Source organism: Gossypium hirsutum, chromosome A07 (assembly GCF_007990345.1).
Source record: "Gossypium hirsutum isolate 1008001.06 chromosome A07, Gossypium_hirsutum_v2.1, whole genome shotgun sequence".
In the NCBI taxonomy this organism is placed as follows: Eukaryota; Viridiplantae; Streptophyta; class Magnoliopsida; order Malvales; family Malvaceae; genus Gossypium; species Gossypium hirsutum.
Window position 1 is genome coordinate 97,965,572 of NC_053430.1, and position 24,623 is coordinate 97,990,194.

A 24,623-nucleotide genomic window follows, 5' to 3' on the forward strand; every position below is an offset into this window, starting at 1 on the left:
TAATTTAAGAACTTTTTTTACTATATTAATCTAACAATATATACATATCTACGTACTTTGTTTGTTAGCTACTCACACTTAATTCCGAATAACATAACTAGTTTCGTCCACGTACGTACTTAAATGTCGGAAAAATATTAATCATTTAATTTCTTAATCATGTTTTTTTCTTCTTTTTTTTACAACTCAACACACTGGTTAGACCAAATTACTTCCAAATACGCACGCACTAGTAACACGCAATTCTTGATGCTCAACCCCATGGTGTTGTATTGCTATTAGTACGTGCTCTTTATAAGTATTCTTTTGTGCTACGATTTAAAAATAAGATTAGAGATTGAAACCATTAGACCATCAATTCTTAATTTATAGTTAATTTAATAATAGTTAATTAATTAATAAATTAAAAATTCATAAAAAAATTAAAAAATTCATAAAAAAAAACCAATTTGACTGTATGTTTTTTCCTATTTTTTTTATTTTTTATCAATTTTGTATGATTTACTAAAAGCCAATTCGATTCGCATACGTACACTGATATTCCTACCAATTCTTAGATATGATGCAGTACATACATGGATGATGTAGCTGAAGCTGGGCTTAGACTAGGATGTCTTATAAGGCCAAAGTACGCAAAGCTCAACTAAAAGCACATGAACAATATAATGAATTAGATTTATTTATTGATGTTTGTTTTAACCTTTGAAATTTTGGAATAATAACATACATAACACTTTATATATATACATTTTTCTATATCAACAATAATTTTTGTTAGAGAATCGATTCTTTTGGGAGAAATCTTTGAAATATTTCCTTAACAATCTAAGATATTATTTATTGAGAAGAAATTTTCGTAGTTAAGAAGTTCGATTCTTAACATTTCTTTGAAATTGCTTACTCAATACCTTTCTTACCAAAATATTTTACGTGGGGTGTAATTTTTATGTAACCATCATTATACCCACTATTTGTATGACATATCTCATGTTATCCATGTTCAAGGAACCTCTCTTATTTCCATCATTCACTATTTTAGCCAGTTCATTCACTGTGACTATCTGTTTTTTTAATTTGTAATGTTTTTTCACTAAAACAAAAGAACGTTTTATAAATCTTAACCATCAAAAATTAAATTATTTTTTTAAAAAAATTAATTGATGGGTAAGAAATAACCAATTACTGCTGTGGCAAACTATATTTATCAAACGCAAATAACAATGATTGATGAAATAGTTAATACCTGACTCAAAAGCTATATATAGATTAGTTAAGTGTATTGATAACGTACGTTATATTGCTAAAAGAGAATGTAAATTCGAATTTTAAAAATAACATTATTAAAAAAATAATCATAAATTTTAAACATAAACAATATAAAATATATCTAAAGAATACTAAAAAAATTCTATATCTAATCTTCTCAGTTATCACCTTAATCTAAAAGGCACTAATGATTCACCAAATTCAACCCACTTTTAGGGTTCTAGAATGTTGATTCTTTCTTTATTAGAAGTATATAATGGTAGTTGATTTCTTATTTAGTCAATTGTCTCCTTTCTTTTCTCAAGAATGTGGAAGTCAATCTTTGAAAAGGAATGAAACTAGATTATTTATATATTTATATAAATTTATAAAATATATTATATAAATAATTTATATTATTATTTTTTATCATTTTATATATATTTTAATGAATTATAAAAGTGGGGCAAAATCTTAATAATAACATGATTCGAACTCAGACTACATATGACACGACAAATACTTTGATTATCATATCAACGTATTATGCGAGGCAATATTTTCTTTTATAGAAATAAAAGGCAACATTGAGTCAATTCTAGAATGGCATCACCCTTGCTTTACTGGTGGGCCTCGTTATTTTGACTAATACTTTGTATTTTGCTAAAATCTTAGACCATTTTGCCTCGTTTTCTCCACACACCACCACCAAAAAAGAAAATAGTAAATTACTTTTAAGGTCATTGAATTATTAATATATTTATATTTTAAGTCATTCAATTTTAAAAAGTTATAAAATTATTATTAAATTATTTAAAAGTTTTTATTTAAATCACTGGACTATTCAAAAGATTTTTATTTAAGCAGTTGAGTTGTTAAGTTTTTTTTTTTTAAAGTTTGGCTAGCGAGCTCTTAGTGATGATTTGACGATCAATACAATGAAGTAGTATCCATCAATGAGTAAAGAACATACCTTAGATCTAAGCTGATCTGATGGTTAATGTTGGAGATTGAAGAAAAAAGTTATTAGGATTTTGGTTCTCAGATTTATGACATTAAAAGATGTTTCATGAAAAAAAAACTAAATTATAAAAGGAGAGCAGAAATGAGAGCTTTCGATTGGTGTAAGCAATGTAAATAGAGAAGACCATACAGCAACGACTTTAACAATTTAGGGACTTAAATGAAAATTTTAACTAATTTAGTGATTATTTTTAACTTTTTTAAGTTGAGTGACTAAAACATAAAATAACTAATAATTTAGTGACTCTTGATGTAGTTTACCCAAAATAAAAAGGAAAAAAAAACATTAGAAGACGTACTACCGAATCTTTGATTTTTATTAGCACTCAATTTTGGACGGAATATAAATAAATATGTTTAATAGACGTCAAATTATTATGTTTATATTTATGGTATGTTTTGTAAGAATATTATTTTTCAAAATATTAAATTTTTATTTATTAATTTTTAATGGTTTGTTCTCACAAAAGGGTAGGATAATTTTTTTAGGGACTTTTTGGATGGATGTCTATCTTTTATGCAGAGTATTTAATTTTTTTTGTCTCACATTACAGTATCTAATTTTACTGTCATCGCTGTTTTTACACTAATCGTAGGTAAATACACTACCCATCCAAAGGGACCCTTAATTATTTTGAATATTATTTTAATGGAAATTTGTTTTTTAATTTTTAATTTAAATTTATACTAATAATACTTATGTAATAATTCATTATTTTCTTATATTAATATACTAAATAACTAAATTTGACATATTAATATTTAATTTAGTTGTACTTATATATACTTATTTTAAATAGGATAAACTATAAAAATAGTCACTTTTGTTTATCTCAGATTACATTTTAGTCATTTATATTTGAAATATTACGTTTTAGTCACTAAGTTATCGTTTTGTTACGAATCCATTACCTTCCTAACGGTAGCCCTGTGTGGCAGTCTATTTAAATGACAATTTGAATGTCCAGTTGCTGGGATGAAATTATGTTTTTAATTAAATAAATTTAATTTAAAGAGCCATGTGGGACATCCAAGTTGGCATTTAAAACCCATTTGGATTGCCACATAAGACCGCCGTTAAGGAGGTAATGGAGTTTAACGGTAGAGTGACCACTTTATAACAAAACGATAACGTAAATGGCTAAAACGTAACATTTCAAATATAAGTGACTAAAATGTAATATAAGGTAAACAAAGTGACTATTTTTAGAGTGTACCCTTTTAAATATTTTATATAATGTTATTTAACATACGAAAATAATAATGAAAAATAATAAAATGAAGAAATCATTTACATAAAAATTCATTGTGAAAAACATTTTTATTATTTCTTTCAAAAAAAATCGATAAAAAATATTTTTTTATTGCCATTATTACGTGGCATTGTAGTATTTGTGGAAGGACAGGTTCATATTAATTAATGGTGTGAACTATCTGTACTACAGCTTTACCCAACCTTCTTTGGCCTATATCTATAATTATTGTTGACAAATGTGCTCAACTACCCACCCAATCCAACCTTCTTGATCATATGCTTTGGATTTTCTTTTATTGGATAATTTAATATTTAAAAATATAAAATATGTTACCTTCAAAAAAATGAAAAATATTTAAATTTGAAATATAAGTAAAAAAATAATTGACTGTAATTATTTTATTTACTAATAGGGTAAAAAAATCACAAATAAAATTACCAGAATTAAGTGAGTGTCGCTTATTTTAATCATTGAGACTTCGATCCCCACTCGAGATAAACTAAAGTTTTAACCACTATTCGAAGTAAATTTTGACAAAAAGAAAAATACCTTAATTTATATAAATTTTTAATTAATATTTTTAAAATAAATAAATTAAAAATAATTAATTATATAACAGAAAAGAATAGTAACCAAAGTTTGCGGGGAATTAATAAAATTATAGAAATATAAGATGAAATAAATAAAAAAGTTTCAACAAAAAACAAAAATATTGTAAAATACGGCGGCTGGTAAGAAATGTGGGCTGATAGTTGGTGAGCAATATAAAAAAACTGCTTAAAACCCAGAAAAATTTGATACCCATTTCTCAAAACTCAACACAAAATCGAACTCTCTCTTCAATTCCAAGGTTTCATTTCTCTCTCAATTCTGCTTTTTAAGGGGTTTTTTTTAATGATATGGGTCCTTCATCCTTGTACTATAAGGAAAAAGCCTTTTTATTGAGTTTAATTTGATTGATTGTTTCATTTTATTTGAATTCTGATTTGGGTTTTTGGCTTTTTCATGTAAATTTTGTTTCTTTCTGGGATCCATGTAATACGTTTTTTTTTGGGGGGATAAAACTGATGAAAGACAAAGAATATTGATTTCATGTCCTTATCAGTTGAGTAAAATAAATAAATTTTCTGTTAAGCTTTAATTGTTCCTCTAGTTTTGGGTTAATCTAATAATTTGGTTTAGTGTAGGATTTGAAGAATTCTTTGATTAAAGTTGAGGCCAAGTTAAAAATTGACTACATATATAGTTCCTTTCAATTCTGGGATCTTTTTGCTTACAATATTCATGGTTTTTTTTTTTTAAATACAGATCAGATTCAAACAAAGGTTATAAGATGGGATCAGGTGAATGGTGCCTTCAAAAAAGAGATAGTTTAAGGAGTGATTCATTTTCAGGCAATGAGAATGTGCCTGAAACTGGTTGTCTCTCAATAATTGTTCTTGGTGCCTCTGGTGATCTTGCCAAGAAGAAGACTTTCCCTGCGCTCTTTCATCTTTATTGTCAGGTTAAGTGCTATTTTCATTGATTTTCTTTATTAGAATCAAAATGGAATTTGATCTTTGTTGAAATGCTGAACATAGATGTTTTGTATGCAGGGATTTTTACCACCAGATGAGGTGCACATATTTGGCTATGCAAGGACTAAGATTTCGGATGATGATTTAAGGAACCGTATTCGTGGGTAAATTCCATCATTTGCTCTACTTCTATGGTTTGTTCGCACTTTGGCTGAAATAACGTCACTCACTGTTTGTTTTGCAGGTATCTTGTCAATGATAGAAGTGCTTCACCCTCAGAAGACGTGTCAAAGTTCTTACAGCTGGTTAGTACACGGCTTGGTTATATGTTTACGACACTTAAATCATATGTTTGGTGGATGGCTTTAATGAACAGTTGCTAATGTGTGTGTAGATTCAATATGTAAGTGGGTCATATGACGGAGCTCAGGGCTTTCAGCTATTAGACAAGGAAATCACAAAGCATGAAATCTCAAAAAGTAGCCAAGAAGGGTCATCTCGGAGACTCTTTTATCTTGCACTTCCACCATCAGTGTATCCATCTGTTTGTAGGATGATCAGGAAATATTGCATGAATAAATGTAGGTATTTCTTTCCCGAGAATAATCGTGTTGGAACATATATAATTTAGATGATTTGCAGAGCCTTCGTGAAGGAATAATTTCATATTATATGATTTTTTTTTCCAGCTGATCTTGGCGGCTGGACTCGGATAGTTGTTGAGAAACCATTTGGTAAAGATTTGGACTCTGCAGAGCAACTAAGTTCTCAAATCGGAGAGTTGTTTGATGAACCACAAATCTACCGTATTGATCACTATTTGGGAAAGGAATTGGTCCAGAACCTGGTAATGAATGTGTAAAACAAGTAATTTTTGTTTCTTGCTTTTTTTAGCAGATTTGCTCATGTCTTGCTGTATGTCACTTGCAGTTGGTACTTCGTTTTGCTAATCGCTTCTTCTTGCCCCTTTGGAATCGCGACAACATTGATAATGTACAGGTGGGGATCCTTCTATTGTGGATGTTACACAAATTGCTATGCAGAATGTATTGCACCGTTGATTACTTTAGGATATGCCCTAGAGGCTGAGTGTGATAGCCGTCTGATAGGGCTTTGTTAACTTTCAAGTCATAATATTCCTTTTATTTATTTTTTCCTCTTTTTCTTCTGTCAGATTGTATTCAGAGAGGATTTTGGAACTGAGGGTCGCGGTGGATATTTTGATGAATACGGGTATGATTCATAGCACTTATTTAAGGTCCTCTTTGTATAGGAAAATTTATGAAGAATCATCCATAGTTCCACGTGACATCAAAGAAGACATGTTAAGTATATGCATTCTCAGTTGTTTTTCCTTTGTGTTCTTTGTGCAGAATTATCCGTGATATTATCCAAAACCACCTATTACAGGTAACGTGATTACTAACCTCAACCGGATGTCATATGGTTAAGAATGCTGCCTTTGCATCATTTGAAGTGTGCATAATTGGAATTTTCTTAAGTTAGGAATATCATTTCTCACAATTTATGCAAGTAAAAGTACCATGGAGGCCTTTATATTGGGATTTAGATTGCATATTGCCCCCTTTACTCAAAAAATGGGCAAATTAGTCCCTGCATGTTAGATCAAAGAGCAAACTGGTCCTTTCTGTTAAAAATTTCATCCGTTTCTACTATTAAAAGTTGGTGTGGTATATCACGTGTACCTGATACTAACGTACAAGGACTAGTTTTTAATAGTAAAAATGGATAGAATTTTTAACAAAAGGATCAATTTGCTCTTTGATCTAACGTGCAAGTTACAGAAGTAAATAGGAGAAAATGCAATCCAACTCCTAGTACAAGGGCCTCCATGATACTTTTACCATTTATGTGTGATCTGTGCTTCTATTAATTTAGTTAGGTTATATGCTGCTACTAGTGGCAAAAAAGAAGTTCCTTAAATCACGTGCTCGTTTTGTTTTCTGAAGCTATTATGTTTCTCGATGCCTTTGCCCAAAAGGAAACCTAAACAAGCAAAAACAAGTTAAAAGGAAGAACATGCTATGTACCAGTCCGTTAGCCAACTTCACTTATTTATTGACTTCATACCAACTGCAGGTTCTTTGTCTTGTTGCTATGGAGAAGCCTGTCTCTCTCAAACCCGAGCACATTCGTGACGAGAAAGTGAAGGTGTGCATCTTTTAGGTTAGGTGAACTAAGCCGGTGCTTTCTTTGCTATATGTTGATTATTATATGAACCCAGGTTCTTCAATCTGTACTTCCGATTAAAGATGAAGAGGTTGTACTCGGACAATATGAAGGTTACAGGGACGACCCAACAGTTCCCAACCACTCAAACACTCCCACATTTGCAACTGTTATTCTCCGTATACATAATGAAAGATGGGAAGGTAATATACATGCATCATTTTGTTTGTTTAGGTGGCTCAGCCCTTGAATTATCTGAATAACTTATTCGGAATTTGATTGTTTCACGTACTTCTTCATTTGGATCGACCAAATAATGAATTTGTATTTGAATTTCTCTTTAGATTTTCTATTTTCACTTGTCGGTTTGTTTCCAGGTGTCCCGTTTATTCTAAAGGCAGGGAAAGCATTGAATTCAAGAAAAGCAGAGATACGTGTTCAATTTAAGGATGTTCCTGGTGATATATTTAAATGTATGACAGCATACCTTTAAGATTATTTATAACTTTGCTTATATTATTGCTTGCTTCTGTTTTTGAGTAATGCAATGGACTTGAAACGCGTTTGAAGTGTCCTAACCTTTTAATCAGCCTTTTGCTTAAATTTTATTGCCTTTTTTTTTAGGTCAAAAGCAAGGGAGAAACGAGTTTGTCATACGCCTGCAACCTTCTGAAGCCATGTACATGAAGCTAACCGTGAGTTCACTAATCTTATTGTGTCCATAATTCTACGAGTTTGGATCTTCCTGCTTGTGTTTCATTTATGCTTCATAATGTACCGAGTATTTATACTATTTCCGGTCTAATTATTGCTAGATATATGTTTGTTTAAGATACATTCAGAAGTAATGATCGTACGTGAGGCTACTCGTTTGTGGTGACTTTTGTGCACTGCTGAGCACCAATCTTGTATACTTGATGCCCCTTTTTTGTGTTATCAGATTTTAGAAACATGTATATGAATTTTCTCGATTTTACGGAAATCCATGACCGCGTTCTACAAAAACTGCTCATATAGCCGACATCAAGCAATAAGACCTAGCTTTATCGGTACTAGAATTTACTACATGCTTATGTATTGACCTGCATTTTGTGACTGCTGCAGGTGAAGCAGCCTGGTCTCGAGATGTCAACAGTGCAAAGTGAACTAGATTTGTCATACAGGCAACGCTATCAAGGTGTTACGATCCCAGAGGCTTATGAACGTCTTATACTCGACACGTATGATCCTATATTTACTTTTTCTGCTTTCAAATGAATGCAATGATTTTCATCCGAGCGTCACAACTGAAATATTGTTATTGTTGTCGTACAGGATAAGAGGTGATCAGCAGCATTTTGTTCGCCGGGACGAGTTAAAGGTAAGGATCCTTGTGTACTTCCAATCAAGATAAGTTATATACGGGAAATGCAAACTAAAATTGTTGATACTGCTTATATAATCAGGCGGCATGGGAGATATTCACGCCTCTTCTACACAGAATCGACAACGGTGAAATGAAGCCAATTCCATACCGAACAGGCAGCCGGGGTCCTGCAGAAGCAGATGAGCTCTCGGCTAAAGCCGGTTATGTTCAAACACATGGTTATATTTGGATTCCTCCCACCTTATAGAAACATTATATATATCTATATATATATATATAGCTTTGCGGTATCCTATCACCATTGCCATTGAAAGAAGTTGAGGTTTGTAACAGATACAATAAAATGCTAAGCCTAAGAGCTTTGTAACTTTTCCCTTTAAATCATGTTTGGAACACTTATATAAAGGGTCTTTCCTTGTTATATTTACAACTTATTCTATTTTGGTTCAAATCTCATTTGAATTCGATTCGGTAATTATGATACCATCATTCTAATTATTTTACTCACATTTGAGGTTATAAATTATCAAGTTTTATAATTGAGTTGAGATTTTTTTAAAATTTTTTTCCAAGTAAATGAGTTTAATAAATTTGAGTAATTTGGTTTAGGCAAATATACTGAATAAGTGATTCTAACTTTTTTTTTTATATATTATTATTTAAGTATCTGATTGAATTGGTGTCATGAGCTAATTGGGTATCAATTTATTTCAGAAAATTACAAAAATTCTTTTTTATAATTAAAATATGTTAGATTATTTAAGAGTATTTTAATATAGTAAAATAAAAATTTTACATGAGATCGGATTTGAACCTATACTATTTACATCAATAAAACATTAACTTTATTTTAATATAATATTTACATTTTAATTATATTATGCAAATTTTATTACCTTCATCATTTGGATATATTGATGAAGTTAATTGAGTTGATGTTTCAAGTCAGCTTGACACTAACTCAAGATTGATGACAAAAGTATGATAAACAATTGTAGTACATTTAGTAATCTTAGAATGATATATTTATGTGTTTAAATTTCATTTTACTCATAATTCAATATTTATTTAATTTTAATATTACATATTTCATGTGTTGTTATTCATTATATGTTATTTTTAAACTAACATTTATATTCTAAAAACCGTAATTTTACATTCATACACATGTGATAAAATTTCCTGATTTTATTTAAAAAACTCTTTGTACACTCAAATAAGTCTTTAAACATCAATTGATATGTTAATATTTAGGGTAAACTACACCTAAGGTCATTAAATTAGTACGTTTTATGTTTTGACTACTTAACTTTAAAAAGTTACAGAATGGTCATTAAACTATTAGAAAGTTTTAATTTAAATCATTGGGCTGTTAAAATCGCTATTATATGATTTTCTCTGTTCGCATTTGTTGCACAAATTGAAAGCTCTCATTTCTCATTCTCTTCTACGATTCCATATTTTTTTTATGAAACAACATTGAATGTCACAAATTTGAGAACCAAAATCCAAATAAATTTCTTCTCTGATATTCGATTCCAACCGTCATATCAACTTGGATTTTAGTTATGATATTCTATTCATCAATGGGTATTGATCCACCGTATTGATCGTCGAATTGTCACTTAAAACTCGCCAGCCAAACTTTTTTTAAAAAGAAAAAAAGAAACCTACTAATTCATTGACTTAAATAAAAACTTTTGAATAATTCAGTGACTTAAATAAAATTTTTTGAATAGCTTAATGACTATTTTATAACTAAAAACTTTAACGTTGCGACATTTTTGGTAGAATTAAGACATCTTCTATGTCCATTTTACGATCCATGAAGACTAATTCACTTAGGGATCTATGGCTACCCCACCCAACAATGTTTTGTCCAAGGACATGCGACTAATTGTCCTTATTGCCCACTTTAGAAATTGATAAGGATTAAATTGTTCTAATTTGTTTAGAGAGATAAATTTGCTCAATATTAGAGTTCAAAGGGGCCAAAAAGGTCATTTTACCTAAAAATTACTATATGATCACTAATGTTGTCAGTTTGTTATATTATACTCATTGAATCGTTAACTGACGTCGACGGTGTGATGACAATCTAATGTAAAATGAACATTTAATGTTCTTCTCAATTCTCATGCTCCTAAAAATAAGGACCACCCAAAAATTCAAGATAATAATTTTATCATTTTTCATTCTTTTAAAATTAACCCTAATATAAGTGTTTAGGGTTAAAGTTAATATTATGCCAATTCTAAAAGCTATCAAGTTATCTTTCTGTTAGTAATTTAATGGTAGGTGATCAAAGAAGAAAAATCAAATAATTAGGTGACTATTTTGTAACTTTTCATAGTTGAGTGACTAAAAAAGAAACTTACCAATAGTTGAGTAGCAAGCAGTGGAATTTACCCAATCTTTAGTATAAAACAATTTATTGGTATTAATTAATTAAATTAAATTAAATTAAAATTGTGAAAATCAGGACCTAAAATTAAATTAAACTCCACCGAAAGGGGCTAGGTCCCTAATTGGCGAAGAATTTCTTCTCCCTCGTTTCTCGCCTCCTCCTCTTTTCCCTGTTTTAAGCAAACTCTGTTTTCTTTCTCTCTGCATTGCTCTCTCCTTTATAAAAACTTAAAGCTTTTTTTTAATTCTTTTTATCTCTCCTCATTCAGATTCTCTCATTATTATAGTAATCTTTCAACAAAAAATTGATTTTTTCCTCTTCTCAAATCCCTTATTTTTCTTCTGTTTTCTCTTTCACATTACCTTCAATTTCACCAAATTTGTTAAAAAAAAAAAGAAGAAAGAAAACCCTTTTTTTTTTAGCTTAGTTTACCCTCCTTTATTAGGTTGTTTTTACAAGGAAAAAAAAAACTCTACAGAAAATCAGGTAAATTTATGTTTTTATATATTGTTTTATCACCTGAAATAATGGGTTTGTCTTGTATTTTGATTATACTTTTTATTTTGGTTTGTTGAATCAGGTTGCCTGAGTTTAGGGTTCTTGATAGAGGGTTCTTTTTAATTTTTCTTGGTTTTTATTGGTGATTGAATAATAAAAATAAAATAAAATAAAATAAAAGAGAGAATGGCTTTGAATTGGGATGATTTTGAGAATTCTTGGAGTTTTTGGAGTTGCAGTTGGGATACTGAAATCTCAAGTGGCAACACTGAATCAAAAGGCTTTTATGAAGCTGTTAATGATGATATTATTGACAGATTGCCTGAAGATCCATTTGGTATGGAAATAAGGTCTACTTTTGCTGCAGCAATCACAGGTTGGTTTCAAGATTTTGAGAATGATTTATGGTCAGATTTCTGTATGTTTGGTATGGAAGATTATGCTGAAAAACAAATTGTTGATCAACAACAAATGTTTAAAGGTTTAAATTGGGTTTGTAATGGCACCATGAGTTTAAAACCTGATGAAAGTATCTCTAGTTTTTATGGTGATCAATCATCTTTCTTTAAAGGTGTGAATTGGGTTTGTAATAACTCTGAGATCAACGAAACATTGAACCCGGATTTTAATGGATTTGAGATTGATAATGGTGGAAGTTTTGTAACCAATGATGAAGTTAAAGGATTGAAGGATAGTAAGGAAGTTATTTGCAATGATAATGAAGGAGGTGAACCAAGTGATGCTTTGTTTTTCGCTCTTGGTTATCTCGGTGTTAAGGACCTACTTGTGGTCGAAAGGGTTTGTAGGTCTTTGAGGGATGCTGTTAGAAGTGATACTCTTTTATGGAGGAACATCCATATTGAACATTCTTTGAGTAGAAGGATTACTAATGATGCCCTTTTGAAATTAACTAATAGGGCTAAAGGCTCTCTTGAATACTTGGGTTTGGTTGGGTGTGTAAAGATTACCGATCATGGCTTGAAGTGTGTGCTCGAAAGTAATCCCAAGCTCACTAAGGTTAGTCCTCGTAGTGCAAGTAACAATAGATTCATTATCTATTTCATAGTTATAATGGTTATGCATTTATCAAATTGTATATATTTATTATTATATATGTATTTTGTGCAGCTAAGTGTACCAGAATGTACAGGCCTCAGTGTTGAGGGTATTTTATTCAATCTAAAAGCCTTTAAGTCTATCGGGTCACCAGGTATTAAACACTTAAAAATAGGTGGATGTTTCAGTGTAACTGAGGAGCAATTCAAGGAGTTAAAGTTTTTACTCGGTGCGGATAACTCAATACAATTGAGAGAGCAAAAACCACAATTTTTCCGTCAAGGTCAATTGCATTTTACTTGTGATGATGATAGGGTGATTGATATCGAGATTTGTCCTAGATGTGATAAACTGAAATTGGTTTACGATTGCCCCTCGGAGAGTTGTAGAATAACACATCACGCTGCTCAGTTGTGCAGGGCTTGCTTTCTTTGCATTGCACGGTGTTTCCGTTGTGGTTGTTGTTTTAAGCATTGTGATTATGAGGAAACGTTTACTTTAGACTTGCTTTGTTTTAATTGTTTGAAGCATATTTTTGGGAGTGAAGAGAACTCGGATGTGATCAGTACCTCCTATGAGCTTTATTTTTATGGCTAATTTAGAAGTTCGATTCCCCTTGTGCTACTGATTGTGGACAAAAATTTTGCACAACTTGAGCTTAGCTGGTCGTTATTGAATACTTGTACAAGTGTCCGGCAACGAAGTTTAACATAATCCATGCATGCGAGTTCTCTTGCATTTCCTATGTTTTCTTGGTTCATTGATCGAACCGAGATGTTTTGATCTTCTGAAGAACTGAGATTGGTATTGGATTACATCAAATAAACATCTCTTAAAAGCGGACGGTTTTATTGTTCATATGAGATAAGACTGAGCATTGTCGGATCATTTGAGCCTTGTTCATGAGGAGAAGCAATATTGTCAAGTAGAAGAGAGGAGACTGGTCTGGATTTCGGATGGTATGTTCCTTGTTTTTCATTCTATTATGATTTGTCAACTTTCTATATATATATATATATTTCATGGACAAATACTACTCAACTGTTCTCTTTTTTCCATTGATTCATATTATATAGGTCTAAATTATAATGATCCATGAACTAATATGAATTTAGTTGCTTGTTATTGCTGTTCAAATTTTAGATTTTTAAAGAAGCAATTGTTTGGGGGAATTTTTTTTCAAAGCAAGGTTTTGGGTTCAAGTATTTGTGCGATGGTGAGGAGTTTGGTACCTTTAAGGCAAGGTTCCGGGTTTAAGTAATTGTGAGATGGTGAGGAGTTTGATACCTTTAAGCAAGGTTTCGGGTTCAAGTGTTCTATTGATGCATGTTTAGTCGAGTGGCGAAGGAAGGTTAGGTTCGAGTATTTGAGGTGGTGGGAGAGTAGTTTTCCATTTGATACTAGTTGCATCCAGGAGTTTAATGATACTTAAGCAAGATCTCGCGTTCAAGTATTTATGAGAGAATCGAGTAGTGAAGATTAAATTGGATCGGATCAAGCAATTCGTAATGACTTTTACTCGAAGGGTTTTTAACTATTTAAACTAACTAATTGTACTATAAAAATAGAGAAAAATAAAATATATGGATTAGATTTGAAGTTTCAGCATAGCATATAGGCTAAACTCACAAAGGAACCCTATTTGTAAGTACCTAGGAAAGAAACTAAAAGAATACTCCAAAAGAAATGATGATAACAATGAAACGACGTATTTTGGAAAGACTAAATCAGAGGCAAACATGTGTCTCGGAATAGTTAACATATAAATATAACGATCGAAGAAAAGCCTCACCAAAGATTCGTCCCAACTTTATAACCCATCATTCATTTAGGGGCAATTGTTATCCTTTTTCCATATCATCCCTTTCCGTAACATCCGGTACACTAGAAGATAGAGGTTGACAACATTTACCTCACGATCTTGCTAGGAGATTAGTTTTAACTTTGCCCTCATTAAATGTCGCATTATATAGGGTGGGCCCTTGCAATCTCCATACGATATATAGGTGTAGCCAAGCGTGAAACAAGAAGTATTGTTTAGAATAGTTATTGTTCACAACAAAGTTTTAGTTAAAACAATTGTCATCTAGTGTAGTTATCATTCGAGAACAGAACAACTAAAGTTTAAAACAACTCTTGTTTAGAATGATGATGTTTTGAAAATGGTTATGTTTAGAATAACTATTATTTGGAACAACTTTTATTTAGAATAATTATGTTTTTTCGGAAGAGTTTTTATTCAAAACAAGCTTTACCAAGAGAAATATTACTATAGAACAACTTTTTTTTGGAACAACTATGTTGAGAGCAACTCACAATTGGAACAAGTCAAAATAATTGTTTTTCAAGAACAACACTAATTTTGCATTTCAAGAGATGTTCTGCGGAAGATGCTTCACATAGTGTCACTTCACACTAAAATAAAAATAACCTCGAAATATGATAGAGTTGTTAGGTTGCCTTCACTTTTGGGATGTTTCGGAGAGCTGTGCTTGGTGAATCAAATATGGATATAGTTAATATGCTTCCTTTTAATCTTTTCCTGCAACATTGAAGTGTTTCCCCCTACTTCCAGAAACTTAGTGAACTCTTGTTCACTTTATCAACAACATCCCCAACAAAACCCTTTTATTTAATAGAAAAGAATCATTAATGCCTTTGTAATTGAAAAAAAATTATTCATTACTTCTACTAATTGTCAGCTTTGTAATTCCTATTCTTGAGACATCATAAATAGGAGCTTTTAACAATTGGTAAAAGGAAATTTGGCACTTTCTTCACCTTACCAACCAATACCTGTCGTTTCACTCATTGTTACTGGATCTACTCAAATCTTCTTCTCTACCTTCTCTCGATACATCTCGTTCAATTATTTAAAACAATCTTCTTTTTTTATTGAAGAGCCTTTTACTGTAGGAAAGAGCTCCTACTAACACTTTTCAATCCATTACCTCCTTAGGCTTGACGATGCTTCGCCCTAGTCATCTCATATCAACTTGAACAATACAACTAGTTGGCAATTTACCACTCTACCTCCTGTACCTGTAGAGTAGAGTACTTGAGGATTAAGACTCATGCCCAACTAGTCTCCCTCTAAATACCCTTTCTTTTATGATCAAAGGAGGAGGATGAACATACCTAAACTTTCACCTTTAGTTGCTCTCTGCATCACCTACGATGTGAGCCACTATCTCAATCAACTCAACACATTATATAACTAAAGTTTTTATAACATGTAAATTGTATTATTAAAAAAAAAACATTTTATTTGGTTCTATGACTTAAAACTAAGTGTAGAATTATATTTGATTCCTCCAAAATTTTTCTTTAGTTCTTATAAAATTTAAAGTTTAATAAGATAAATTGGGTAATCTTTTTAATTGTACAACATTTATTACTATTACCATAAATTTTCTACATTTTTTAGTTAATCAAACGTATACATTTACATTAGCTATTTTCTTAGGGTCTGTTTGAACAACACATTACAATTGAATGAAAGTATAATTGTTGAAGTAGTAATTACAAAGAATTGTAATTCACTAGACATGTTTGCTAACACAATATAATTACATCGTAATTCCCTATGTAATGGTTGGTAGTACAAATTGTAATTGCATAATTGCATAATTGCATAATTACATCATTTATATTTTTAAATATATTAATTACTATAAAAATATTAGTATGATTAAATAATTTTTAAACAAGTAACAAAAATTAAAATAAAATCATCATATGTATTATTTTAGTATAAAAAAGTAGTTGATAATATGATTACTAATAAAAATAATACGAAAAATAAGCATAATATGTAATTTTATCTAATTGTTTCAGTGCATATTTGTTGTGTTAATCCCTGTTTAATATTATCAAGATCTCTCTCTTTCACGTACTTTTTGAAGTATGAATCATGCCAAATCCGCCTATGAATGAAACTATGAAGTATGCAATATGTTAGTACGATCCAAACCTTATCTTTTTTTTTATCTTATACTAAGGTGATGTTAATATGAAAAATATATTTTTAGAACAACAAATGTCCTCTAACCACGTTTCAAAGCCTTGATTGTCTCAAAGTAAAAAGTTCGCGAACCGTCTTTGATGCTTGTGTCTAACTCCGTTTTCTCAAATTGTATCATACTATATAATTCTTGGGTTCAATGTGCAAATAGCATGTAGCTTTAATCATAAAAAAATATATACAAACTTAATTTGGAGAAAGAATTATGTTAAGTTACTACTTTTTTTTTATAATATGTAAATTAAGTAAAAAATAATATAAAATTTATAATATATAATCTTTATAGAAATTTTAAAGTATCTAATATCTATCATAACACTTCTGTGAATAATATATATATTTTTTTGTTATAAATTTATAGTTTTTTTTTACAAATAAGAATATTATTTTTATAATATATAGCATGGACTCGTAAATATGTTATATCATTAACCATAACTTTTTATGGATAAATACATTATAACATTTCTATGACATGTAAATTATATTTTATAATATTTTTTTGCCATAACTTTAAAAAGTTTAAGATTTAAATAATATATATTTTTTGTTATAAATTTATAAAATACATATAAATTAGTTTTGTGATATCATTTTTAAGATTTATAATATAATAAATCTTTGGCCATAATCAAGGACGAATCCAGGATTTTACTCTAAGAGGGGCAAAACTTCTATCCGAACAATATTTTTTTTAATGTAAAAAAGTGAAAATTTTTCTTAGTGTTTTTTCTTAATGTTTTTTTTAAAAAAAACGTGGATGATTTAACTGTAAAAAATTAAAAAAAATCACACTATATAAAATTAAATATCTCTTACCAATTTGCAAAAAAAGAATAATTAATAATATACTAAAAGTTTGATAAATATTATTATAATTCCAAAAATTATATTTAAAAAAACTTAACCTTTCTCAATACTAGTTATCCTAAATTGCACCCTCTGCTTTTTCATAAGATTGAACTCATCAATGATACAATCTGCTGAAAATTCTCGAGCTATCTTTTTTTCGATGTATGCCACCAAGTAAGTTAAAAGAAAATCATCCCCCATTCTATTGCGAAGTCTTGTCTTCACAATTTTCATAGCTAAAAATGCTTGTTCGGTTATTGCAGTAAACACGGGAAGAGTTAGCACAAGACGAATAATTTTATCAAGAAGAGGATAAATACTTGATTTATTTGTCTTAGCTAGCACTTGAAACAATTCGACAACTATAGAAGTTTTTTTGCAACTTTGTGCTTTGACAAGCATTCAGTTGAAAATGCTCCAATTGAATCTTCATGTGTAGCTTTTCTTGCTTCGTAAAATCGCCCAGATAAAAATTATTCATAGGCTTGCAGATATCTTCCACTGAAAAGCTTTGTAATTATTGCGTAGATCCAAAGCGGAGCTAAGAACAAGTAACTCCACTACCTCATCATTAAAGCGAGAATTTATTTCTATTAGTAATGAATCAATACCGACAATGAATATATCAAACCGATAGTGATCCTCAATTGTAAGGTTATTTCTCTAGATGTGAGACTGACCTCGACCAACTTTGTATAGATCACTTAAATTGAGGACTTCTATCTCATGGTCTTTACAAAATAACTTTAGTTTCTCAAACAAATGATTCTACCCATGTTCTCAGAATTTATGGATATAACCTTATGGCTTAAGGGGGTGAATTATATGAAATACAATTTGGCTAATGAGGTGAGTGTTATACAATGTAGACACCAAATCTAGAATACATGATAATTTATATATAAAATTAAAAAATCTAAAAATTCCAAAGGTATCCATCCTTGACCATAACCATCTCAAACACTCATCTGTGCTCATGTTTATAATATAAAAATTTATAACTTAAACTTGTATAAAAAAAATTTTTTAAAAATTTAATTGGGGAGTAATTACTTGCACATTATCCCTATCCCTATCCCTTTACACATCATACAATCCCTTCTCGAATCGGAAAATGTATTCAGTAGGACCTAACAATTATAATGGTTAGCCAAACATATCACGTTAGTTTAATTACAAGTAATTATACCCAAATCCAATTACTAGGTAACTTTTCAAACATTACTTAATTCTCACCATCCGCTAAGAATTGAAAACTGTAATTAGATGCTCTAATTACAATCAATTCGGTAAGATCCACCAATTACAATGGTTATCCAAACATATTATTTTTGTATAATTATAAATAATTATACCCAAACCCAAACCCAATTACTTTAATTTTGTTAATAGTTTCCATTATATGCTTATATTGAAACAAATGTAGTATAATATTTATTAGATACTACATACTTTATTTATTCCAAATGTAAGTAATCTTCTGTTCTTATTTAATAACATTAAATAATTTTATGTATATTTTAATTATATTATTATTTATTAAATATTAAAAACTTTTATAATTATAGATTGTTTAGATGTGCATCGCCAAACATAGTCTATAATATTTTGAAGATTAAAAGAATATTGTATAATATTTCAATATGTATTTTGCTAGTGAATTGTCAATAAATCATGTTACAACATATTCATCTATAATGAATAATTTATAATATATATATTAAAGTATGAATTTGGAGAAAATTTTAAATTAATTAATATAGTCTTTATTGTTAATTATATTATTAAATTTATCATTTTTGAAATATTTTATTATTTATAAGATTTATCATGTTTATAGATAAAAATTATAATTTTACTAAAATATTTTAATAAATAAATTTACTTGATAAAAGATTTACCATACTAATTATGATTTTATTAAAAACTTTCATTAAATGAATTTTTATAATAGTAAATAATTAAATTTTATATTAAATTATTTAGACTCCGTTTGGTTTTAGGAAATATATGCATTTTTCATTTTCGTTTTCATGGAAAATGAAAAACATTGAAAGAAGGTTAAAATTTTTTAAAATTATTTTTAAAAAATAAAAATGAAAATATGTGAAAATTAAAAAACAATAAAAAATTGTTTTCACTAAAAAGACTTTGTAAAAATAGAAATGATGAAAACAATGGTTTTAACTTTAAATGAATTGATTCTTCGTCAAAATCATATAAGCGCAAAATATTTTTTCTTTTCAACCGTTTTTCAAATATCAAATATCAAATCTGGTATCCTGATACAAATGCATATAAATATAATTTTTTTATTTTATTTCTCATGTTTTTATTATAGAAAAAAATTTATCAAATATGTTTTCGTGTATTCATTATTGAAAACAAAATTTTATTTCTATTTATCAAACATATTTTTCATTAAAAAATAATTTTTTTCTGAAAATAAAAAAAAAGGAAAAAAAGAATTTATTTTAGAAACAAGAGCTTCTTAGATAAAAAATTACTTTATTTTTAAGCAATTATGTTTTCATTAACTAAAAAGGTAAAACGAAAAAAAAATCATTTATTTATATAACAAGTAATTATATATTTGGTATATAAATTTTTATAAAAAAATATTATAATTATATTAATTATATATTATCTAAAAATTGTCTTAAGAGAGAAAGGCCACAATATCTATGTATGCAGAGCTGTTCCCTAAAATTTTAAATTAGTAAAAGTAAATTTTACTTTAATCTTCTAAAATGATAAAATTTTGATTTAATCATTTAAAAATTATATTTTTACTATTATAAAAATTATAATTTAATTTCGACTACCCGAAAAAAAATTTCTACCTTCGCTCCTGTATATATGCCTTGTTTTGATAAGATAAATTTTAATTTGAATTGACTTTATTTAATAAACCAAAATTAAATTTAGAAAATTTTAAATTATTATAAAATAAAATAAAATATTTCAACTTATATGAAATCCACTCCATAGAAATTGAGTAAAAGAGTTGGCAAAAATTTAAAGGTATAATAATAAATTTAGCCTTTAACATTTATATCTTTTGTTAATTTAGCTTTCAATCTTTTAAAAAGAGTCGAATTTAATTATTAAAATTTTAAAAATAATCAAATTGCTATTTCTGTAATAGAAATATTGATTAAAATATTAAATTTTTAAACATGTTATCATGACAATCCACATGTATTTCAGGCTTTTTTTATTTGAATAATTTGAATATTTTTTATAATTTTTAAATTATTTATTGATGTAACATATAAGACAAATAGTACCATGTCAGTAAAAAATACGTGTGTATTGCCACACGAATTATCATGCTAACATCATTGTAATTAAAAGTTTTAATCATCATTTTTATTAAAAAATAATTTAACTATTTTTGAAAGATTAATGATTAAAATTAATTAAAAAAGTTAAATTAAAAAAATATAAACTTAAAAGAACTAAATTTATCATTATACCATTTTAAAAATATACTAGCAAACAATTCATGAAACCCATGAACTAATTTAATTTCCAACCAACAAAATTTTCGTATCCACAAATCGGCCCTATGTAGTTGAAAAAAAACCTATAACCCATTAATCGCGTGACTAACCATCCTTTCCCGCCACATGTTTAGTGGTCCCCACTTCCTCCGAGAACTTTCCGCCATTTCTACCTCTTCCTCTCATATATAAACCCTCCCTTTTACCCCTGTTATTCCTTCTCCTAAACCCATCACTCTTTTTATTTTCACTCACTTCACCTGAGATTTTGTTTTCTTTTGTTTTTCAGTAATGGGGAAGATTAAGATCGGAATTAACGGTAATTACATATTTTTTATCTTTGCTTGTGATTTTTTTTTTAAAAATTATGGATCTGAAAATTTATTTGGTGTTTGTTTGGTGAAGGATTTGGAAGGATCGGGCGTTTGGTTGCGAGAGTTGCTCTCCAAAGCGAAGATGTTGAGCTTGTTGCTGTTAATGATCCTTTCATCACCACTGATTACATGGTTCGTAACTCGTAATCTGACTGTTTTTTTTTCTTTCTTTCGTATTTTCTTTTGCATTTGATTCCTTTCTTGTTTTATTGGAGCGTTTCGTTGAATTAAGTCTCGTGTTTGAAGTTTTTTTAGTGGAAATAGAGTAGATCTGAAAACAGTCATGATTTGAATTTATTTTTTCGGATCTGATTCTTACTTTGTCTCACTTGCCTATCAGAGCGATTATATGTTTGATTTATACATAATTTAAAATTTCAACTGATTATTGAAAGATTAATCTATAGGATAAATTGACTGATTGTGCTAGGTTTTCAGTGAGTAAATCTTGTGTTTAAGTTGAAAGTAGAGAATATAGTTGTTTATTTATTTTTAAATTATTCTATAAATTGTTTACTGATGCGCTTTGACAATTTTATTTGTAAAGACCTATATGTTTAAGTACGACAGTGTTCACGGTCAATGGAAGCACCATGAGCTTAAAGTGAAGGACTCAAAGACTCTCCTCTTTGGTGAAAAGCCTGTCACTGTTTTTGGCATCAAGTATGCTTTTCTTTTCCTTCGAACGAGATTATTTTAGGATGAGTTTTCTGTTGTTGAAATATTTTCTTGACGCCCTTATGTGATTGATGTAGAAACCCTGAGGAAATTCCATGGGGTGAGGCTGGTGCTGAATATGTTGTTGAGTCTACTGGTGTCTTCACTGACAAGGACAAAGCTGCTGCTCACTTGAAGGTATGTGATAATAATTTTGAGCAATGTTTGTCTCATGGTCGTTTCAGAGACTTTATTTGAATTAATATGCCTTGTGTGTTTATCAAAACTGAAGAGGAAATTACACATTGTATGTATGGAACTTAGCTTGTACCTGAATTTTTATCCGTGTTTGATACATATTCGAACATGTGTATAGGGTATGATCCTCCAAATTATGGAAAATTTTAGAAAAATTGAGTATACCATGTCAAGCACATGCCTGTATCCGATACCCCCTTCTTAGTCCTTTCAACGTATCATATGTTCATGTTTTGTTTCTCATCCTTTGGTTTTTTCTAGGGTGGTGCAAAGAAGGTGATTATTTCTGCTCCCAGTAAGGACGCCCCCATGTTTGTTGTTGGTGTAAATGAGAAAGAATACAAGCCTGATCTTGACATTGTCTCCAATGCTAGCTGCACAACCAACTGCCTTGCTCCGTTGGCTAAGGTAATAGTGATTCCTCTGTTATTTTTTTAATGCATTGGTTAATACTTTTATCTTTAAAAAATGGTTGCAGGTCATCCACGACAAATTCGGTATTGTTGAGGGTCTTATGACCACTGTCCATTCAATTACTGGTAAGTATTCACCGTGTTTTGTTGCTTCTCGTTCCAACAAGTTGTGTACTGTTGATTGACTTGTCTTTTTGATTCAGCTACCCAAAAGACTGTGGATGGTCCATCAATGAAGGACTGGAGAGGTGGTAGAGCTGCTTCCTTCAATATCATTCCCAGCAGCACTGGAGCTGCCAAGGTATGTATATGTTTTCTGACACTCCTAAACTGGAAAAATTCATAGGCTGTGAAGGGATCCAGAATTATGAAGATATAATTGTTTTTCACTCAATACTGATTTTGTTGTGATAAGAATCTACATATTTTTGTTAAGATTTACTAAATATGGATTTTAGTTCAAATATAATAGTATAATAGTATCGTGATACTTATATGTGATTATGGTCCCTGTATTTTTCCTTTTAGTTCAAATATTCCCCCCCCCAAAAAAAAAAAAAAAAAGAAATCTAACCTCATTAGCTTTAGATGTTAGGACCTGTATTTTGCCTTTGACTAAAAGCTTGCTGGATATAATCGTTGGATAATTGTTGAAATTGAAGTTTGATAGTTGATTATGGTGCTAATCTTGTAATCCAATAGGCTGTTGGAAAAGTTTTGCCGGCGTTGAATGGTAAGCTGACTGGAATGGCTTTCCGTGTTCCCACCGTTGATGTCTCCGTAGTTGACCTTACTGTGAGACTCGAGAAGAAGGCTTCTTACGAAGATATCAAGGCTGCTATCAGGTAAGGATTAGATCACTGTACTATATTTTAATTCAAATGAATGCCTAATCTAGCTAAATGCACTTAATTTTGTGTAGGGAGGCTTCTCAGACCACCATGAAGGGAATTCTTGGTTACGTAGATGAAGATTTGGTCTCAACCGACTTTGTCGGAGACAGCAGGTGCGAAGCATTAATAGTTCGATACAATGTTCTTTACTGTCGTTGAAGCTTTTATGATGCAATGTTGTGTTCGATTTGACAGGTCAAGCATTTTTGATGCTAAGGCCGGAATCGCATTGAATGACAACTTTACTAAGCTTGTTGCGTGGTATGATAATGAGTGGGGTTATAGGTAAATCATACATACATTTCCTTTATTTATATCTGATAATATCTCCATATAATTCCTTAAATCTAACAAAACACGAAACGTGTGTATGTTTCTCGTTGGCACTGCAGTTCTCGAGTGATCGACTTGGTTCGACACATGGCTTCTTGCTAAGTGAGTGAAGTTTTAGCTTCTAACTTCAGCTTTGGCAAGCAATTTAGAAACTAGAAGAGATATTCCTGTCTTTTGGGTGTTGGTCATGCAGATAATAGAAATTGTATGCAACATTTTTTTTTCGTGTGAACACTCTTCTTTTGAGTGGATTGGAAGGGTTTCTATTTTGACTCCCTTCATCCATTTTATGACAATAATAATTGCAAGATCAACTGAAAAAATAATAAATAAATTTGTTAGTCATAACTTAATATAAATATGATAGGGAAACGTATTTTTTTAAGATCTTATAAAATACAAAATATTTTAAATGAAATTATGATAATAAATAATACAAAAAACTTTGATTTTTTTAAGAGAAAAGTATTTTGACTTTTGAGGTTTGTTCTAAATCCAGCTAACCCTCTAATAGTTCCAATAATACATTATTGAAAATTGTATTGTTTTTATTTGAAACAAACTTAATATCAAGAATGCGTTTGTTTTTTAAAGGTATAATGATAACATTTTTTGACCATTGTGATCATGAACTTTTTAAAAAATTGTAAACCATCTCTTTTTCATGAAAATGTATACTTAAATATTAAATTTTTAACAATGTGTGGTAAATTGCGTGACAGTTCCAAGAATTTTATGTTGATGTGTCATAATTT

The 24,623-nt window shown here is 29.7% G+C and overlaps 3 protein-coding genes across 5 annotated transcripts; all 3 read left to right on the forward strand.

Annotated features, from left to right (window-relative positions):
• Nucleotides 1–4,167: 4,167 nt before the first annotated feature.
• On the forward strand, nucleotides 4,168–9,018 carry LOC107926532 (glucose-6-phosphate 1-dehydrogenase, cytoplasmic isoform). Of its 2 annotated transcripts, none has more exons than XM_016857409.2 (16): nucleotides 4,168–4,374; nucleotides 4,833–5,028; nucleotides 5,120–5,205; nucleotides 5,286–5,346; nucleotides 5,436–5,622; nucleotides 5,731–5,888; nucleotides 5,972–6,040; nucleotides 6,216–6,274; nucleotides 6,415–6,451; nucleotides 7,142–7,213; nucleotides 7,287–7,434; nucleotides 7,609–7,704; nucleotides 7,856–7,926; nucleotides 8,336–8,451; nucleotides 8,546–8,591; nucleotides 8,677–9,018. In XM_016857409.2, exons 2-16 carry the CDS (start codon nucleotides 4,858–4,860, stop codon nucleotides 8,842–8,844), a joined length of 1,545 nt encoding a protein of 514 aa, XP_016712898.1. In that variant the 5' UTR covers nucleotides 4,168–4,374; nucleotides 4,833–4,857; the 3' UTR covers nucleotides 8,845–9,018. The 2 variants fall into 2 exon arrangements, with proteins under 2 accessions (XP_016712898.1, XP_040972788.1); XM_041116854.1 differs by lacking the exon at nucleotides 4,168–4,374 and adding an exon at nucleotides 4,497–4,628.
• Nucleotides 9,019–11,116: 2,098 nt separating this feature from the next.
• Nucleotides 11,117–13,610, forward strand: LOC107926344 (F-box protein SKIP14). 2 transcript variants are annotated; one of them, XM_016857179.2, is made up of 3 exons: nucleotides 11,117–11,490; nucleotides 11,585–12,519; nucleotides 12,631–13,610. In XM_016857179.2, the coding sequence occupies exons 2-3, from the start codon at nucleotides 11,689–11,691 to the stop codon at nucleotides 13,153–13,155; spliced, it is 1,356 nt and encodes a 451-aa protein (XP_016712668.2). In that variant the 5' UTR covers nucleotides 11,117–11,490; nucleotides 11,585–11,688; the 3' UTR covers nucleotides 13,156–13,610. The 2 variants fall into 2 exon arrangements, with proteins under 2 accessions (XP_016712668.2, XP_016712669.2); XM_016857180.2 differs by lacking the exon at nucleotides 11,117–11,490 and having other exon boundaries at nucleotides 11,502–12,519.
• A 7,458-nt stretch (nucleotides 13,611–21,068) lies between these two features.
• On the forward strand, nucleotides 21,069–24,213 carry LOC107926571 (glyceraldehyde-3-phosphate dehydrogenase 2, cytosolic). The gene is made up of 11 exons (XM_016857459.2): nucleotides 21,069–21,259; nucleotides 21,346–21,446; nucleotides 21,862–21,977; nucleotides 22,070–22,169; nucleotides 22,491–22,637; nucleotides 22,708–22,768; nucleotides 22,846–22,943; nucleotides 23,345–23,487; nucleotides 23,565–23,648; nucleotides 23,731–23,820; nucleotides 23,928–24,213. The coding sequence occupies exons 1-11, from the start codon at nucleotides 21,232–21,234 to the stop codon at nucleotides 23,968–23,970; spliced, it is 1,011 nt and encodes a 336-aa protein (XP_016712948.2). The 5' UTR covers nucleotides 21,069–21,231; the 3' UTR covers nucleotides 23,971–24,213.
• The last annotated feature ends 410 nt before the right edge of the window (nucleotides 24,214–24,623 follow it).